The sequence below is a fragment of the Stegostoma tigrinum genome, chromosome 31 (genome assembly GCF_030684315.1).
Source record: "Stegostoma tigrinum isolate sSteTig4 chromosome 31, sSteTig4.hap1, whole genome shotgun sequence".
NCBI classification, from domain to species: Eukaryota; Metazoa; Chordata; class Chondrichthyes; order Orectolobiformes; family Stegostomatidae; genus Stegostoma; species Stegostoma tigrinum.
This window is the reverse complement of record NC_081384.1, coordinates 29,960,869-29,980,109: the sequence shown is the minus strand read 5'-3', so window position 1 is coordinate 29,980,109 and position 19,241 is coordinate 29,960,869. Positions and strand designations below refer to the sequence as shown.

Below are 19,241 nucleotides of genomic sequence, written 5' to 3'. Positions count from 1 at the left end.
ACAGAAGGCATCGATGAACAGCAACTGCCAGAAGAACCAGATTATTTATTCATGCTGCGAGTTAGTATAACCAGACTTGAACCAATTGCAAAGAACAATTAAATCATAATCACTAAAAACTTCTTAAAGCAACTTAGACAAATAACTGAAGGAGAAAACTTTGCTGGGTTATTTGAGGGGGAAATTGAATGAGGCCAAGTCATCAGCTCTACCACATAGTTGGCATCGAAAAAAGGAGTTGAATGGCCTCCTTGTGTGCACTGCATCATTTTATAACTGTACAACATTTCGCAGCATCACAATATAATTTTATTCACTTTGCTGGGAATGATAATACATTAAAATTATATTATTTGGCTTGGAAAATATATGCATTTGAATAAACATTTACAGACCCTTATTCGGTCTATAGAGAAGAGGGTCACAGACAATGTTTTTATCTAGTTGTTAGACATGACATGCCTGATATTGCATTTATAATGCTCCTATGCCAGAGGATCACAAGTTTCTACTTGACTGCAACAGGACAGATTCTTTGCAATTTATTATAAGTGGTTGTGAGAATGAGACAAGGCAGAATTCTTAATTGTGAAAACTTGAAGTTATGGTCAGGTTACACAAGTGGGGATTTACTGATCACAATGTATATTGTGCTAGCCTTCAGACTGGTTAGTAGAGATGCAACGATTAACCTAATTACACCCATAAACTAATTAAACCAAACTTTACCATTTAAAGTTTTGATAAGTTGCTATAATGGGCTTTGAAGCTGGTTTTCATTCATTTACGAGGTACTTTTTCATGTTTCTAGCTTTACATTGGATCTGTCATTGACAAATTTTAAAGGAGCATCAGACATAAGTATATTAATCACTAGGCCTGGCTTTGCACTTGTTACATCGGTGCTTTTACCTGTAACTTATCGATAGTATTCCAAAATATATACAAAACACTTAATAATATCAAATGAATCCTTTGCATTTCCTTGAAAATGCTTCTGGTGACGATAAGGTATGAACTTGCACTTTTAATTTTTCCTGGCAATCACCTAAATTTAGCTGCCATTACAGCTACCATTTTGGTGTCATCGACCATGAAATGCTTCCCAGCATTTCCTCCCCTACCTTCATTCAATACTGCTGGAGCCGTCTCCTATAGTCTGAGTTTCAAACCATTAACCTAAGAGGAGACCTGCCGTTACGGCAATCGTGTATTGATCTTCACAGTGACGTACCTTAATAGATTGCTGCTGCAGTATAAATTCCTATTAGATGTATTAAAAACATGAAAATTATAGGAGAAAAGGCTCCTTGGTTCACTACCCTGATCCTACCTAATTATATTTTCAATAACCCCTAATGAAACATTTTTTCCTGGTTGACTGGTTTATAGAAAGGTTAGTGCACTGCCTTTTCAAACTGTGGCCAACTTCCTCCTTTAGGCAAAGCACTGTATAAAACCTGTCCCCACTTCTCACCTATCTTTCTGACAGTTATAAAGGCTTAATCTAAAAACCAATATGGTAGGCACAACCAAGTATCCAGGCCTACGCTAATCTTGTGCCTGATTTTAACAGTAATCTAAAATGTCAGAAGCTGCAAAGAAATAGAAAACTTACAAATATGTATTTCTGACTTTGGGGTAAGTATAATATTATGGAAATGTATGTAATTACTTATACTTGCCTGGGAATGGTGTGATGTTGCAACTGGCTTCCAGAGTTGGGCTGCTCCTTAATACTGACAGTCCTCAGTCAGATTAAAATTCACACAAGTCAAACGTATACAAAAGAAGTCCTATCTAAAACTGAAAAACAGGTGCAGCTGTAGCTCCATGTGTATCTAAACTATTTCTTGCCTGTTTATTTTGAAAATCCGATCAGGGACAATATTCTAACTTGTGCCTGTTTTGAACAGGGAACTCCATATAAATTAATATCTTATAGATGTTTTGATGTTAGCAATTCATTTGTGTGTCCACCTTCCGTCTATGCTCTGATAATTCTGCAGTTTTTTTAAAAAAGGAAGGTAAATTGTGAAGGACTGATTTATCCAACACTTGAAAAGGCTTCCCACTAACCAGCAGTTTCAGGATTTCTTAACATTGCAGCTATAAAAACGCAAAATAATTCACTGGCATCTCATCTACAGTTAACATTTCAGCATGAAGCAGCTTCAAAACATGCATGAAAGCTTGGTGAATATAGTTTTTAGTAATACTATTTGGAACATTTAAGTGCAACACTGCCACAGACAAATAACCTCAAGCTCTCCGCCAATTATTCATACAGTTAGAACCAAAAGTTAACATGGCACAATAAAATACACATTTAAAAGTGTCCTTTCATCACATCACATTTCTGTAAAAGACACTAACTTCCTGGAAGGCCAACCAGCACTGTACAAGTATGAAATGCAAATGAATATAACTGCACAAATTACACAGGAGAAGTAAATTAGATTTCTGTTTGTGGAGTATCAAACAGTTCACAAACCGGTATATCATATTTATTTAACGATCATACAAGAATACTGCTTTGCTGTGTCCCAAAAGGTTAGCAATCAATTTATACAATAATCTAGCCTATTCTTATAGTTTGAGATGCAGGTTAAGTGAGGATTTCATGTTTTAGGTCATCAATAAACATGATTTATAACGTTTAAAGAAATACTTTTGATATTGCACAACGTGAAAGGAAAATCAGAGCTGTAAGGAATCCAGATTTTGATTTACTTGTGTGTCAAAGCAGCTCTAATATTTAATCAATTAGCAAAATAATTTTTAATAGCCTGCAAAATGGAAGTTGCTCTTAATTGTTGCAAAATCTGAGTTTAACAATGAGATTTGTTTTAATTAGATTCATAGTATTTGAATTAAGAGAAAATACAAAATCGTAAGGCAGCACCTTCAGAACTAGAACAAATTAGTTGCATTGACTGCGCATTATGAATACATTAACTAAGATTAATAGTAAAGTATGCCCCTTCTTGGGTGAACTTAATTTTTCCAGAATATTTGATTTTCATGTATCACTTGCCCATTGATCAATACATTGGTTTGCCTGGCACAATTTCCTCTACTAAACTGGTCAAGTAGCTGGTTAACAATCAAGCCAAGTACTGGAGGAACCATGAAAAATACATACACATTTCTGGAAGATGGCAAAAAAAATTAAAATGTGCTGCTCACCCGATAGCAGTAAACCTACCTGTTTAATATTTTAAAAATCCCTTTGATATATTTCTGTTAGAGTTATCAGTGACATTTTGTATGCTGAAAAAGTAAACCTTCACACTTTTGTTGGGAGACAAATATTTAAATATGTTAGAAAGCAAAATGAGGTAATAATCATGTATTATTACAGCTATCACTAACAAAATCTCTACTGTATATGTCAACACACAAAACGTATGGAAGGTCATCTATGCTGCAACTTGAAACTGGATTGGTGATGTTTAATTTGCTGCTTTGTGAATATGAGGCTGTATCAAGAATTCAGCCATATAGCTCAGTTCAAAGGAAACAATACATTTCAAGCATCAAATAGTAACAAAGATGAGTGGATTGGATGTGTTCCCATCAGAGGGAAACTGAACTTGGGCATGCTTTTGAAAATGAAAATAGGTCTTGATTTGCAGTACCACCCCTGTGCAGCTGAACCTGCTTGTTCTTTAGTCAAACTCAAACTACATACATTACCATCATGGTTAATTGTAATTAAAATTTTGCAGTCAAATTTTCTTAAACTTTGTTAGTCTAGACTATCAAATTAGTTATTGATCTCTAGTGGTGATCTCTGATCTGTCTAACTTTTACGCTTCTTTGAAATATACCTTATATTGCACATTCCACAACATGAAAATTTTCCTGATACTTTAAACTCTTTCACTTAATCTAACCTTATCAAAGTAATTTTCAAAGTTTAGGGTTGTGAATATAAGGTTTTCTACTGAGATGATGTTTAAAATTGTTATAATTCCATTAATATTCCAAATATGTGGCTGTTTCAACACAGAAAAGTGACACAGACTATCTCAATGTCAGAAATCAGATGTATGATTCAAGATGCATGCCAGAGCCTGCCAAAATTCTGACATGCTGAATCGATGCAAGTTATCCAGGAAATCTGAACATCTGACAGACAAATCCTACAGGCAATTTACCTGCTTACTAGGACCGCCAAAAAGCCCTCCAAAAATTAAAATCGTAGATGGTGGCAGTTTTGACAACGGCACCTTGGTAATTACTCTAGAAATGTCAGACAGAGAAAACAGTCTAAATCCTGCATGACTATTAAACAGAACCCCAAATCACCCACAGTGATCACTTCTCCACACTGAAAAACTCCCACACCAACCCCTTACCTACACCCCTCAACCCAAACTAACTATGATTTGCCTCCAACACCCAGACACACCCCTACCATCATCACCCCACCCTTGGCCTGATTTGACTAGTCCTTCTATCTCTTCTAACTCAATCTTATGGCTTTGGGGTGCAGAGGCAATCTAACAATAACTGCTGCTTTGCAGAAGATCTAGGCCAAATATATCCAATAACTCCAGCTTCCAAAAATCACTAAGGGCCAAAGACTACTCAGCAACATGTTGTCCAATCCTAAATCCTTTCCTGTCTCTGATTTTCATTTGTCTCTGAACCACCTCTTTATAAATTCCTCCATAGTTTAATTCCATGTTGCCTCTTCAACCTCAAGACTACGGTCACAGCAATGCCCTTCTGTTTTCTAACTCCTCAAACTCAAACCACAATAATTTGCACAAACAAACACAAATGCTGTATACAAATATATAGTCACCACAGTCTAGGCACTCAATATTGTCTTACCATTTCACCCCTCTCCTCCCTAATTCGATCTATCCGGGGTTTTTAAGTCCTGCTGTTTCAAAGCACCAAGCACTGTCTCCCATTTTGCTCAAGTGGTCATCATTTAGTGAACCTCAACAAAGATTATTTGACCATGGTAGACATTACAGATTCCAGCTTTGTGCAATGTTTACAGTTTTTTCAATTTATTTTGACATGGATGATTCATCTTTTCAGCAGATGGGACTGGAATCCAGGCCCTCTGGCCTAGAGGTAGCGATTTTGCTGTTGGGCTATCAAATAGGAAGATTCTGCATAGGAGAATAGTTTGTCTGTTACACCAGCACCAACCTTTTGAGACAGCTATTCAATTAACCTTAGTCCCCTGCTCTTTCCAAATGCCCTCTATTTTCTTCTCCAAGTATCCAATCGCTTCTTAAACTGAATTCTGTAATTGAATATACTCTTGCCACCTTTACAAACAGGGCATTTCAGAGCTCAAAAATAAATGCACCAAAAACCCAGAGAACCTCAACATTTATTTAAATGACATTCAATCTGCACTCACTTGTTAGCAATCTTTCTGCTCCCTAGAAAATTTCTCTTTATCAAAACAGTTCATGTTTCTGAACACCAATATAAAATTTTTCAACAAGCTTCTAAGAACTCCTCAGCTTCTCAGAGTCTCACTATATAAGTGAAGTTCTTCATCACTAAAACTTTCTCTAAGGAATTTGGGATGGGGAACAAATGTTGGCCTTATCAGCAATGCTCATGTTCCATGAAAGAATAAGAAGACATAAATCTCATCTGCAAAGTCTTGACATCTTTCTCAAAGTACGGGGCCCAAAATTGAACACATCACTTCAACCGAGATCTTATCAATGCTTTATCAAGTATAGCATCCTTGCTCCTGCATTTTATTTCTCATTGAATAGACCGATGTATTCCATGACTTTTTTTGAAACAGCAGTGTCAACCTGTTCTGATTCCCTCAAAGATTTGGGTGCACATACCCTGAGAACTTCTATTGTCAGACAACTATTAAAACTATACTAGTTATATTGCCTCATTCATTCTAGCAAATTGTATCACTTTACTCACAGTTTGTCACAATTAAATTTCATATGCCATGTGTCTGTTCATTTTAACAGTTTTATGTTTTTGAGATCTGTTATTAACTTCTTTACGGTATTGCATTATCTGCAATCTTCAAACTATATTCTGTTTATCTAAATCCAGGCCTATTAAGTTGTATCAAAAAACGCTAATATCAAAGATTCTTTTAATCTGTTAAATGACTGTTGCAAGGTTGAGAGGGCGGGGGAAGAGAAGGGAATTTTCTGCACCAATATCAGGAAAACATGCCCCAAGTTCTTTTTAAAATGGATTCATGAGATGTGGACATTGTTGGCTCTGCCAACATTTATTACCCATCACCAGTTAAGAGTCAATCACATTGCTGTGGATCTGGGGTCTCTTGCAGGCCAGACTAGGTAAAAATAGCAATTTCCTTCCCTAAAAGGGCATTTGTAAACCAGATTATTTTTTGAAGAACAACAATGGATTCATAGTCATTAGACTTTTAATTCCAGATTTTTACTGAATTCAAATTCCACCATCTGCAGTGTTGGGATTTGAATCTAAGCTCCCAGAACATCACCCAAGTCTCTGGATTAACAGTCCAGCAATACCACTAGGCCCTCAGACCACAATCCCCACACCACCCCACACAACACCACGCTCAGAAGTCATGCCAGCCTACTCCACAGTGGATCAGAGGTGGCCGCAAAAGACATCAAGTGCTGAGGTAGGCTATTTAAAAGACCTAACTAGAGCCCCTGGAACCTTATCCCATTTGTTTTGTTAAGTATTACACGCTTTAGCTCACACTCTTCAAGATGCATCATCCCATGCCCACCATGGATCCATAAAGTTTTCGTGCCCAACTAAAAGCCTACTCGTGGTCATTCTCGAACTATTTACCCTTACGTGCTCAATAACAACTCACCTAGCACAGTCGATGGTCAGACCATATGGGCCATATTTAAATTAAGTAAGATTTAGACTAAGCAAATATTCATTAAAGCTGCCACGATGACAAATACTTTCACACACACAAACCCTGCAAGTACTTAATGCCTTACAAAATCTCTGCATTCATAATCCCACGTACTGATTGATTCCTTCTAAATATCTGAGCTGTCAATCCAACTGAGAACCTACAGCCTCCAAGTATGATAATGACAAATTATTCAAAGCAAACATTAATGATGTTATAATGATAGTGAAATAACTCCACAGAGGCCAGTATCCTGACATCTTTATTTACACATGGAAAGTCCTTGACACTGATCCAGCTTTCACAGTGAACAGGATGTCTGACAGGATAGTTCCACAAAGTCATCCGCCCTCCCAGAGCATTTACAACTGCTCTGAAGATTCATAGCCCCCACAATATGAGATAGGGCCCGTGCTCCAGTGAAAATGGGGCCTATATAAACTCCGTACTGAATTCAAATGGCCTGCTCAAGTTCAGCTTTCTCAAACTTCCAAAGCATACTCTTCCCAGACCCCTACCAGCGATTCTTCAGTGTACAAGACACTGCAACAACACATACAATAGGTGTACGGAAGACTACCACCTTTTCTTTATTCATTTGAGAAATGTGGGCACCACTGGCTGGCCTGCATTTATTGCCTGTGCCTAGTTACCCTTGAGAAGGTGACCGTGAGCGGTCTTTGTGAACCGCTGCAATCCACGTGCTGTGGGTTGACCCACAATATCATTAGGGAGGGAATTCCAGGATTTTGACCTAGCAACAGTGAAGGGTCAACGATATATTTCCAGGTTAGGATGGTGAGTGGCTTGGAGGGGAACTTAAAGGTAGTGGTGTTCCCATATGTCCACTACACTTGTCCTTTGGATGGAAGTGATCATGGGTTTAGAAGGTGCTATCAGGGGATCTTTGGCAAATTTCTGCAATGCATCTTATAGATCGTACACATTGCTGCTACTAAGCATCAGTGGTGGAGAAAGTGGATACTTGCGAATGTGGTGCCAATCAAGCAGGCTGCTTTGGCCTGGATATTGTTGAGCTTCGAGTGTTGTTGGAGCTGTACTCATCCAGGCAAGTGGGGGACAGTCTATCACACCCCTGAATTGTGCTTTTTATATGGTGGACAGGGTTTGGGGATTCAGGCGGAGAGTTATTCACCGTACAATTCCTAGCCTCTGACCTTCCCTTGTACCCACTGTGTTTGTGGTGAGTTCAGTTGAGTTTCTGGTCAATGATACCCCTAATGATGTTGATAGTGGGGGGATTCAGAGATGGTAAGACCACTGAATGTCAAAGGGTAGTGATTAGATTGTCCCTTATTACTGATGGTCATAGCCTGGCAGTTGTGTGGCACAAATGTTACTTGCCACTTGTCAGCCCAATCCTGGATATTGTCCAGATCTTGTCGCAATTGAACGCAGACCACTTCAATATCTGAGGAGTCATGAATGGTGCTTAACATTGTTTGCCGATGATTGCACATTCCCACTTCTGACTTGGAAATTCCCCACCAAAGCAATCACCATCCTAACCTGGATTCTGCCATTTCTTCACTGTGTCAAAATCCAGAATTCACTCCTTAAAAGTGTCGTAGATGTACTTTCACCACACGGATAGCAGCATTTCTAGACAGTACTCACCGGCAACAAAAAAAATACAAATTTAGCCAGTGCCGCCTACATCCCTTGGAAGAATAAATTAGAATTGAAAACTAGCATTATCGTCTATTCTTCCCGCCAAACATTTAGAGGTTTAGAAACCAAATGAAACTAGCTACTCAATGTGAGCTAGCTGAGATCAGCTAACAACACAGATTCGGCATTTTTTCAGACCCAAAGCTAACAATAAAACAAAAGCATTTATTGCCCAGGTTAACCGGTGCATGAGAACACTATCATTTCTAAGTCCATCAACAAATCAGAGCACCCAACTTGGACATAAATTAGTGATGATAGGTAATCTATCAACAGCAATTAAGAATAGGCAATAAATGCTGGCTTAGGCGCCATATCAGCGATGATCATAATGAACGGTGGTGCTGGCTCGAAGGGCTGAATGGTCTACTCCAGCACCTATTGTCTATTGTCTATCATATATTCTGAATGAATTTTTAAAAATGCTGTTAGGCCAAAACTCTGCAACTCCTTATTTGACGCTTAAATATAAAGGCTGCAGAAGCTTAAAGATTGCTGACTGTTAATTTCTCAGAAGCAACTGAGGGGTAAGAAATTTCTCTTACTAGTGAACCCTACATTCCAACATTGAAAACAAAATGGCTTCATCATTTATATTTAACCAAATAATACCAAAAACCATCAGGGTGAAATCTTTGGTAGACCTATTTTAAGAAACAGCTCTCTGCCCATATATTCTGTGCTTGTACACCTTTCTCCACTTCACCTGATGGAGGAGCACTTGGAAAGCTTGTGATTTTAACTAAACTTGTTGGATTATGACGTGATGTTGTGTGATTTTAAGAAACTGTTGTTTTTCTCCAATGGCTCAAATCAGAAATCAGAAAATCAAAACAATTTCTAAACTCATTTTTAGAATAAAAAACTTCAAATGTTTTATTATTTTTTGAATCGGCAATGTATCAGATATATTAGCTAATTATATAGAGCCATTTTCTAGGAGTGTGGTACTAAGAAATTAATTATTAAATTTCAGCATTTCAAATATCAATAAGAAAAAATTGTTTCATTTCAAAAACCAGACAGAACTGAGAAAATCATCACAAGCCCTGAAAGAATAAGAAACAATTGAAAAGCAAGTAAAAGCACAAGAGTATATTTTTGTCTTTTCCAGTTTGTCCTTTTTTATACCATACACACATTACTAACTTATTCCATGTTTATGAAACTGGGAATGGATTAAGGGAGACACAGGAACTTCAAAACTGCAGACAAACTGAAAATGTGATTATTACCTTATACTTTTGCCGGAGTTCTTCAGTATCCTGCTTTTCCACCTCCATAACACGTCGTCGTTCTGTTGCATCATCTGCATAATCAAGCTGTGAGAAGGGAAAAATGCACTGGTTGCAGCTCTTGTTTCATTGTAACATTGTTTACATTCTAATAAAGTCAATACACAATAAAATGGAACGAAACACTCCATACACATTATAAAAATGGAGTGAAACAGAATTCAGTGCCGATTTGACCTGTCCCAAATGTTGAAAGCATTCCTTATTGCAGTTTAAATGAGCTTTTCTTTCAAATGAAAAAGGCTGATGTATTTAAGATGCAAATTTAGTTAGGGATTGAAACAAAGTAATTTCAAAGTGTGTGGAGTATATAAATATCTAACCAATCTGTTCTATTTTTTACCCATCTCTATTTCACTCTGAATGCATCTCCTGTCAGTTGTGCAATGAATAAATTTGGAGGGCAAGTATTAATACTTCTCCACCTACACATTCCTGAGATAGGTGCTAGTGTAATACAAATTGGGAAATACACAAAATCAGCTTTGGATATTACATTCTCCTTCCAGAAGAATTTAGTTCATGATCTTGCCGAGAAGTAAAGACTTTAAAAACAGTCACAGGAGATAGGCAGCCCTGAAACTTGACATAAATCACTTAAATCAACTGCCTAATCTTGAGAAGGTCTATTTTTTCTAATGTTTCCCAATCTCAATCTGTCAAGATATATGTTAAAATATTTTAAAAGCTCATAGAAGTTCTTGATGACTGATAAGGATGAAATTTTAATAATTACTCATTTCAGAAGGTAGAATTTATGAGCTGAACCTGTATCAAGCAGTGTGAGAATCCCGAAATACATGGCATAACCACAGGTGTGTATGGGTGAAGGTTGCATGAAAATACAATTCACATTTCAAAGAGAATCGTGAAGAGTGATTTAAGGCATATATGGTAGGCATCACAGAGGAAGGAAACCTAAAGGAGAATGGCAATCACTATTTGCAACAGTGCAACCTGAATCGAATAAACATCTGGAATTAAGAGTCTAATGAAGACTGCGAAAGTACTGCCAATCGTCAGAAAAACCATCTAGTTCACTCATGCCCTTTAGAGATGGAAACTGCAATCCTTATCTGGTCTGACCTACGTGCTACTTCAGACCCACAGCAATATGGTTTAATCTTAACTGCCCTCTGGGCAATTAAGGAATGAGCAACGAGTCCTGTCCTCGCTAGTGAAACCCACATCCCATAACAATATTTTAAAAACTGACAAAAATATCTTCAATTTCTAATAAACTGAACCTTAAATTTACTGGGATAGTAGGAACTGCAGATGCTGGAGAATCTGAGATAACAAGGTGTAGAGCTGGAGGAACACAGCAGGCCACGCAACATCATAGGAGCAGGAGAGCTGACATTTCGGGCCCAGCCCCTTCTTCAGAAATGGGGGAGGGGAAGGGGATTCTGAAATAAATTGAGACGGAGGGGGAAGTGGATGGATGCTCATCTTCCATCCACCTTCCCCTCCCCCATTTCTGAAGAAGGGTCTAGGCCAAAACGTCAGCTTTCCTGCTCCTATGATGTTGCTTGGCCTGCTGTGCTCATCCAGCTCGACACCTTGTTATCCTTAATTTTACTGGTATCTTTTTGTTATCACTTGACAAGTCCAGTAGTATTTAAATCTAGCAGCTGACCTTTGGTCTGCAAAGACAAGGATTCGCATTCCAGACTTTAATAAAGTCACGTCTCTGGTTTGTCTTTAATTTGACAGGCTTTGAAGGTTTGCAGTCGTACCACTAGATGGAGTTGCATGTTATAAAATTCTAACTGCGATAGGTTGCCAAAATTAATCAATATAAACCAGCAGCTGCAGCAGTCAATTTAGTCTTTCCCAAACAGGGTGTGTTATTCTATTTAAATCACTCCTTAAGCCCTTAACAAACAATAGGTTGTTTCAACCATTTATTTAAGAAAAATCACAAACCATCTCATATTTCTGTATGGTCATCCTTACTGCATAAAATCCAGATTTTAGATATTAAGAAGAAATTACCAGGGCCTATAAAATTAGTCATAAATTTTTCTAAAATTAAAACATCAACTCTGTGCAGAAAGGCATCCAAATATCGTGTCACTATGACAACTAAATATTTTAGACTGGAACTGTAAATTTTTCAGAGATAAACAGCTCTCAGCAGTCAACTGTAACATGATTAAAATCTAATGGTTTTCAAAATTAGCCATGGTATATAAAGGACAGGGTTAAAACTTATTCTTGCCAGTGAGATTGGCAACTCTAAAGTTACACTGAATTTTCCCTCAACTAACTTTTGACCTCACCTAACTGACCTAGTTTCAGAGATCTCCATCTCAAGTGAAATTATGCAGTTTGTTAGACTCCTAGTCGAAATCCTCAGGGAAACAACAAATGTCAACATAGGAGCTTTTATTTAAAATTGAGATTTCACATCAGGTTGTGAAACTTGCATCATAATGAATAGTTTGCATAGAGAAAAATCATGCATAGGGAGAATGCCTCAGCCAGTATCAAGCCATTGTGATGTTATGGTCTTATAGTCAGTGGCAAATCACCATCTTTCAATAACTATTAATAGCTGGCTAGCAAATAGACAACATTGACTTTGAAACTTGAATTAAATTTCTTGTAACTAGCTAATGTACAAAAGTAAAAAATCATTTGTCATCTCAAGTTTCCTTTGACATTAGCTCAGTCCTCAACTGCAGAGAACGTAGACTATAGGTGGCAAGTATATTAGGGGCAATTTCCGAACCACATTTTTGAATATTTATCATTTCTTCACTTTAAATCACTCTCACCTTTAAAACCTTTTGAGCATTAATCTCCATCAGGTCAAGGTGCCAAAGCTTGATAAAGGCAGCTATAAATCTAATTAAACTACTAAACAACCTTAAGGAAGGTCATAACGAAATGTTGTTTACAAAAAAAACCAGAAAATTTTGGAAAGAATATAAAAACAAATGCTGCAAACAGTCAATCGTTATTGCACATTTGTAGAAAGAAAATTGATGCTAATATTCAAGGTGTGACCTTACTTTAGGAAGGTTCACACCAAAAACCTATACCCGAACTTTAACTTAGAGATAGCAAGAACTGCAGATGCTTGAGTCAGAAATAACACAGTATGGAGCTGGATGAACACAGCAGGACAGGCAGCATCAGAGGAGCAGGAAAATTGAGGAAATGAATAACCTACCCTTGTTTCAACGATATTTAAGTGCTTGTACACTCCATACATTTACTAAGATGACAAATTCTGTCAGTTATATCAATAACATTACAATATTAAAATGTCTGAACAGCCACCGTTTGCCATTATTTCGAGTTTTACAGTCTTACCTCCATTTCCATACGACCCATGCCCATGACATCATACTTGACGATAATAGGAATGGGATCTGTTCTCCCTAAAATAGGAAAGTAAGACATTGTAGCAATTACAGTGGCATTTAATTATAATTACTTGCTCACAGGGTCTGGTGGGTAAAGATCTTGCCTTGAAGTGCAGAGGCCAGAAGCTACAGTGAACCAAACAGAAGCCATTCTCACAGCTTAGAGTTTTATCAGCACTCATTGAAAGTATTTTCTGATATTAACAAAGATTAGACAATGTGCAGGTATAACATCTGCTGAGAAGAATCTACTTTGTCATGTCATCATTTGCCATGCTAAAAGCAGAAGTTGCAAGTGCATCAGACAGGTTAATATTTCATAAATGTAGAAATATTAAATTGTACAGCTTGATTTATCTTGTTAAACAATAAGTGGGGAAACATCTGCATTTTTTAGTAGATTCAGTTGATGTTTCAGCCAAGGATTTACTTCTATCTCTTTTCTGACTCGAGAAATACACTCTCAATTTATATTATTTTTAAGTTTCCACTGTGTTTTTGAGGTGTCAGTAGATGAGAGGAGAAAAGGGAACAGCAAAAGATTTACAATCATAAACAGTACACTTGTGAAGATTTTATTTAACTTGCAAAAGCTAGAATGGCTGTTTATTTGCAAATTGATCTCAATTTTGGATGTGGTCGGGATGTTGGGGTTGAATCATCAAGACAGGTAGTAAGTTAACTGAAATTTAGTAGAATTTTAAATTCACATGGTTAAGGTTGCTTGGCCACAAAGTTAAACGCACAATTAGAACAAATTGTTGAGCAAAAAGTGATTCCTCTTCTGTTCTGATCAGTAATAAATTTAAATTTTGCTGGTGCTGGGTCCTGTAAGTATCTTTTTGCCTGACATTTAGCAAACCACATTTGGAGATGTTAATTTTGTAAAGGGGTTTGGGAGAGGTAGCAGAATTTTGTCTGCCAATCATTTAAAAGTAAATATGTTCATGTTTTACTGGGTTAATTAGTTCAATAAAACATCTTAATCTAAACCTGTACAGTATATAAATTATATAGCAGATACAAAAATCCTAGGCGTCTATGACATACTGACAGCGTCCCTAACGCCGACCCAGAAGGCCACGTGTTCATGTTTGACCTCTTGAGGTGTGTCATAACTTGTTTGAATAGATTTAAAATATCTACACAGAAATCTGTGGTTAGCTATTATTTCCATTTCCGCCACCAGAGGCTGCACTTTATACACATTTGAGAAGGTGGTGTTTCGAAAACACTGGACTCATTCTCCTCTCTGCACGTAGACTTGCAAGGCCAAACATGCCTGAGTGTTATTCCAGCTCTCGAGAAAGAGGTATTTATCAAAATTATGATTGAGTGCTTGCCACAAAAATTAGTTTATCAAAAAAGGAATGGCAATTTTCCCATCACTACTGAAATACTTGCCAATTTTAGGTCACACTAAGGCAACTAAGCTGTGAAAAGGACTTTTTGCAAAGAAAATTAAACTTTCAACAGTACTAATCAAACTATGTATAAGAGTGGTACAAATCTTTAATTCACTCAACCAGCCAAACAAAGCAAATGGGACAGCCTAGCACTTTACTACCACATATCTAAGTCAGAAGTACACAATCAGCAGCTGTTTGCTGAGCAGTGACAGAACAAACTACTTACCTTAGATGCTCAACAACTTTAGAGAAATACAAGATGGTTTCAAAACAGTAAACTGATATAATTTGGTTTGCAGGATTTTTCAAATAAGTGGTAAGCACAATTTAATCAGCCTTACTTATTTAGGTGTAAGCCAATTCACCAAAATAACATATTGTACACTGGGTGCAGATACAGAAGGCATCAAATTGTGTAATGTATTTTGGTGCATTGTGAAGGGACTCAGACCAAGTTGATGTATGGATTAATGTAATATTTCTCAAACAATTATTAGTAGCACAGGTGAAAAGTTTTATATTTATGTTTTTATTTGCATTTGCAAGTGCAAGCACTCAGTAAATGGGCAAAATCAACTCTTGGACAATACAAGTTGGAATGGATTTTTTAAGAAACACAAAACAGTCTCTTCTCAGCATTTATTCCCTAATGGACAACAATTAACACTCAGGACGGATGCATTGTAAATAATTTTACTAAGAAATAAAGATAATGAATATCAAGCAGCAGAATGAACGCTAAACAGAGAAGGAAAAGAAGCCTTTCATATCGGTGCACTGATGACAAAGAGGGATAGTAATTCAGTCTGAAAAAAATTACCACAGCTAAGTTTACCATCACCACAACATCTCCGTGATCAAAATGCTGTAAAATAGAAATATCATCTGTTAGGTGGGAATAGTGAAGAAACAAAAAAAAAAGGACAGCATAAAGCATTAGTGAAGACAGGAACAGCTTCAGCTTGGCAAACAGCCCATGGCCCAATCCTATCACTTTTTCTGCCCTATAATTCCATTTCCCTTTTTGGCAGTATGTAGGGAGGTAATACAGCTTTTCATTTTCTGTTTTTAAGTACACTTTCACTCCATTTTTGCTATTTGGAGGATTCAAGGTGTAATATATTTCACAGAACTTGTGAATTGTATAAATCCAAGCAGAGCATATAACAGATCATCAGCAACTGCTTCAAAAAAAGATACTATACAAGAATAATATCACGTTTGTAGCCAAATTATAAAATCAAATATAACCTTGAACTTGAACTTCAGAACACATAACTCTGGGACAGATGTTACTGTTGTAGCCTTCAATTGCAGAAGCAAACAATTCTCTCACTTAATAGAAAATCATAGTTATCTTTTATACAACCCTGTAACTGTATGAACTGAGAAAGTCTGCTTGACCAATTACTTGGATAAAATGATCCAACAATTGAATTTCCCATGAGCACTGAAGCTAAAGTTGATTTTTTGGCACCAAATTTTTAGGCCAAAAATACGGAAGCAATGCTTACATGCTTTGACAGACTGACATCTATATTTGATTCTGGTCGCACTGAATGGATAAATGGTTAAGTCTTCAAGTGTGAAGAAGCTGAGGTATTGCCAAACTGATACAACGAGATTCCAATCCATTTTTAAAGGAACTGAAGTCTGTCAAATAAACTTTTCAAAGCTGATCCTCAGCTCCATATTTCTAACCATGTACTGCTTCAAAAATAACCTAGGCTGTAACTGCATTTCTATTGTATTTTATGAAATATCTTTCTCTGAGTGGTATAGTGAGCCCAACTTCTACTCTTGGCACCATGCAGTTTCAGACAATATTTTCTCATTTTTGCAAAAAAACTCATTCACTGCTGAAAAGCCAGGGTGACTATCACACACAATCTTTGAAATATTACATCTTTTTAGACCAATAATCATGGTGTTGACTTTTACACAAAATATATAGACTATATATTGAACATAACATCTAAAATAACTGTTCAACACAGTTAAACATCCCAAGGTATTTAGAAGAATGATATCAAACACAACACTAAGTCACGCAACACAATATTAGGCAAAATGTTTGTTCAAAGCAAAAATTTTTAAACAACCCTCTTAAAAGAAAGTCCCACCTGCTCCAGAGGCGTTTAATAACATCTCTCAACAGGTTAATTAGAAAAATAAGTAAAAAGGAGGGCACGAACATTAAAGGCATTTGAAGATGGAACTCTGGAGCAAGGCAATGAATACCAATAACTCAGGACCCTTAATTTTAATTGCTCAACAGCCTGTTATTGGTGAAGGTTAAAGGGACAAGCAGTGGAGTTAGGGCAAGAGAAAACTGATAACAAAAATGAGAATTTCACAATTGAGGTATACTTAGAAGCAGATGTAAGGCAGCAGGCACAAGATTAATGAGTGAACTGGGTTTCAGAGATTAAAAAAAAGAGTTTAAGAAATAACAAGGTGTAGAGCTGGATGAACACAGCAAGCCAAGCAGCATCAGAGGAGCAGGAAAGCTGACATTTCAGGTCTAGACCCTTCTTCAGTTTAAGTGTGACATGGGTGTGAGGAGAATGGCTAGCTGGAAGTGCAGTGGAATATTGTGAAAATGATAAGGCTTGACGTCAGCTTCAACATCAGGTAGGCTGAGACAAACAAGGTAAAAATGTTAAAATGAAGGACGTCTGCAATCTTCCAGATGGCACATCACTTTAGGGTTAAATTTAGCTAAAACTTGTAAACAGTCTGGGTCAAAGGCAGAAGTGGTCAGGAAGCAGCTACCAAGTTAGTTTTTTCTTAAGGATTTCATTACAATGAATATGGTCAAGTATGGTGATGCATAGTTGTCCTACATTTTCTGAAAAAAATAACAGCAAGCTTAAAAGTGCACACCTTTATTAATATGGAAATAGTCCATAAGTTTGATAAGGAGAAACTCAGTGATTTACAAATTACCACAATGCACTAGATAGTTTAGGGCGTTTTCAATAGTTAAGACATGCATTCCTTCACTGTTTCAACCTCCCTCATGTGGCCAGGGAACACTGTGGAGCCTCATTCTTGCACAGGATGCAAATCATCCCTGGGCTTGTAAAATATAGCTTTTTTTCCCCCTCATTTTTCCTGTCATTCTCTCTCTCTCTTTTTTTGTTTTGCAATGCATATTTCTCTTTTAGAATTTAATTTGACACAAATTAAATTTCCACTCATTTCTTTGTCATTCCAGCTTTTAATCCTTAAAGTGCATTGGTTGAGGAGTTACACTGCTGCTTCATGTTGACTGGAGGTCCCTTTGACCTTACACTTCTACCAATTTTCAAGGCAAAGATGTTTTAAGCTTAAAGGCAACTAAAATGATCTTTAAAAACAAAGGCATAGTCTGCCATGCCCACTATCAACAAAATCTGGGCCGATGTCTTATTAAAACCGCGTGGTTAAACTGTAAAAAACAGAATACTATTCCTCTGTCGAGATGAAACTGCATTCTTAAAAAGGACTAGAATCTCACCATGAAATCAACAGTCTCAGATAATGACTTGGTATTGGAAAAATGAAGATGCAATAATGTTTGTAGATTACAATCTTCAATTCTGAAGCATCAGTAATTGTGTTACTGTCTATTTTTTAAATTATCATTTTACATTGTTTTCTGAAGTATTTTAGATAAGTCAATGTACCGGATGCAAAATTATTTACAGAAATCCATGTAATCATGGATATATGCATTTTATGTTGAGCTAGATGCATTCAGAGCAAGGGCAAGAGATAACTATTTCTATCAACCATCCCACCAGGTATTAACAAATTCTGCTAACATTCACTTTGGCACATGCTCGTTGAGAGTACACAAGCAAGAGAGAAATGTGGACAGTTACTTAATACTGCAATATCTATGAACATTTATGTTCCTTATGATCTGCAATTTTAATTTTTTGGTGGTGGGGGCAGGTGAGTAAAAATGAATAAAATATATTCACTGATTTTTGCTTTCTTTGTTGTTATTCATCAGTACCGATGCATGATGTATGGATACAGAAACAGAACAGATACAAAACTTCTGACAAGCTAAATGAAGCAAACGCAAGACACTAATTGAGAAAATGTTGATTTCAGTGCATAACTTACAATTATGAATCATCAAGGGCTCAATAAATTGTTAAAAAAATTAACTATACTCCTGATTTAAAGAATCACCACAATGAAGGAAATACAACTTTTTTTGCATACCAATCGAAATATTATTTACACATAAATTGACATATTATTGTCATTAGCAAGTGCACATTAAAAAAAATGCACACATTCACCATTTCAGACTGAATAGACAAAATGACTTTATGCTGCCCTAAAATCTAGTTTTGAATTGAGCATCTAAAACCAACCACTTGATTGGGGGCGGGGGGGGGGGGGGGGGGTTGTCATTTTATGCAAGATACTTTTTTAATTAGAGAAAGCAAAATCATCCGAAAGTCTCAAGTGGTAAAAATAGCATTTTTGTACAGCATGATGAGAGAACTAAATTCACACAAGATGCACAACTGTCAAGGGAAAAAAACACAAAGTCTATGGGACGAGGTTGAGCCTTTTA

The 19,241-nt window shown here is 36.8% G+C and overlaps 1 protein-coding gene and 1 long non-coding RNA gene across 8 annotated transcripts in view; one reads left to right on the top strand and one right to left on the bottom strand.

The window, feature by feature from the left end:
- Window positions 1–18,876, top strand: part of LOC125466170 (uncharacterized) — a 44,564-nt gene extending 25,688 nt beyond the window's left edge. Inside the window, exon 3 of the long non-coding RNA XR_007250391.2 lies at window positions 18,663–18,876. This is a non-coding gene — a long non-coding RNA (uncharacterized LOC125466170). The remainder of the gene's footprint in view (window positions 1–18,662) is intronic.
- gpatch8 (G patch domain containing 8) overlaps window positions 1–19,241 on the bottom strand; it is a 180,479-nt gene that overhangs the window by 89,119 nt on the left and 72,119 nt on the right. For 2 of the 7 annotated variants that reach the window (XM_048560351.2, XM_048560352.2), the window contains 2 exons: window positions 13,198–13,265; window positions 9,814–9,900 (listed from right to left, as the gene is read on the bottom strand). The exons of 4 other annotated variants lie outside the window; for them this stretch is intronic. In XM_048560351.2, the coding sequence (XP_048416308.1) occupies window positions 9,814–9,900; window positions 13,198–13,265 (155 nt within the window). Of the gene's footprint in view, window positions 1–9,813; window positions 9,901–13,197; window positions 13,266–15,479; window positions 15,525–19,241 lie in introns of all 7 variants that reach the window. One more of the 7 variants, XM_048560355.2, reaches the window with a different exon arrangement.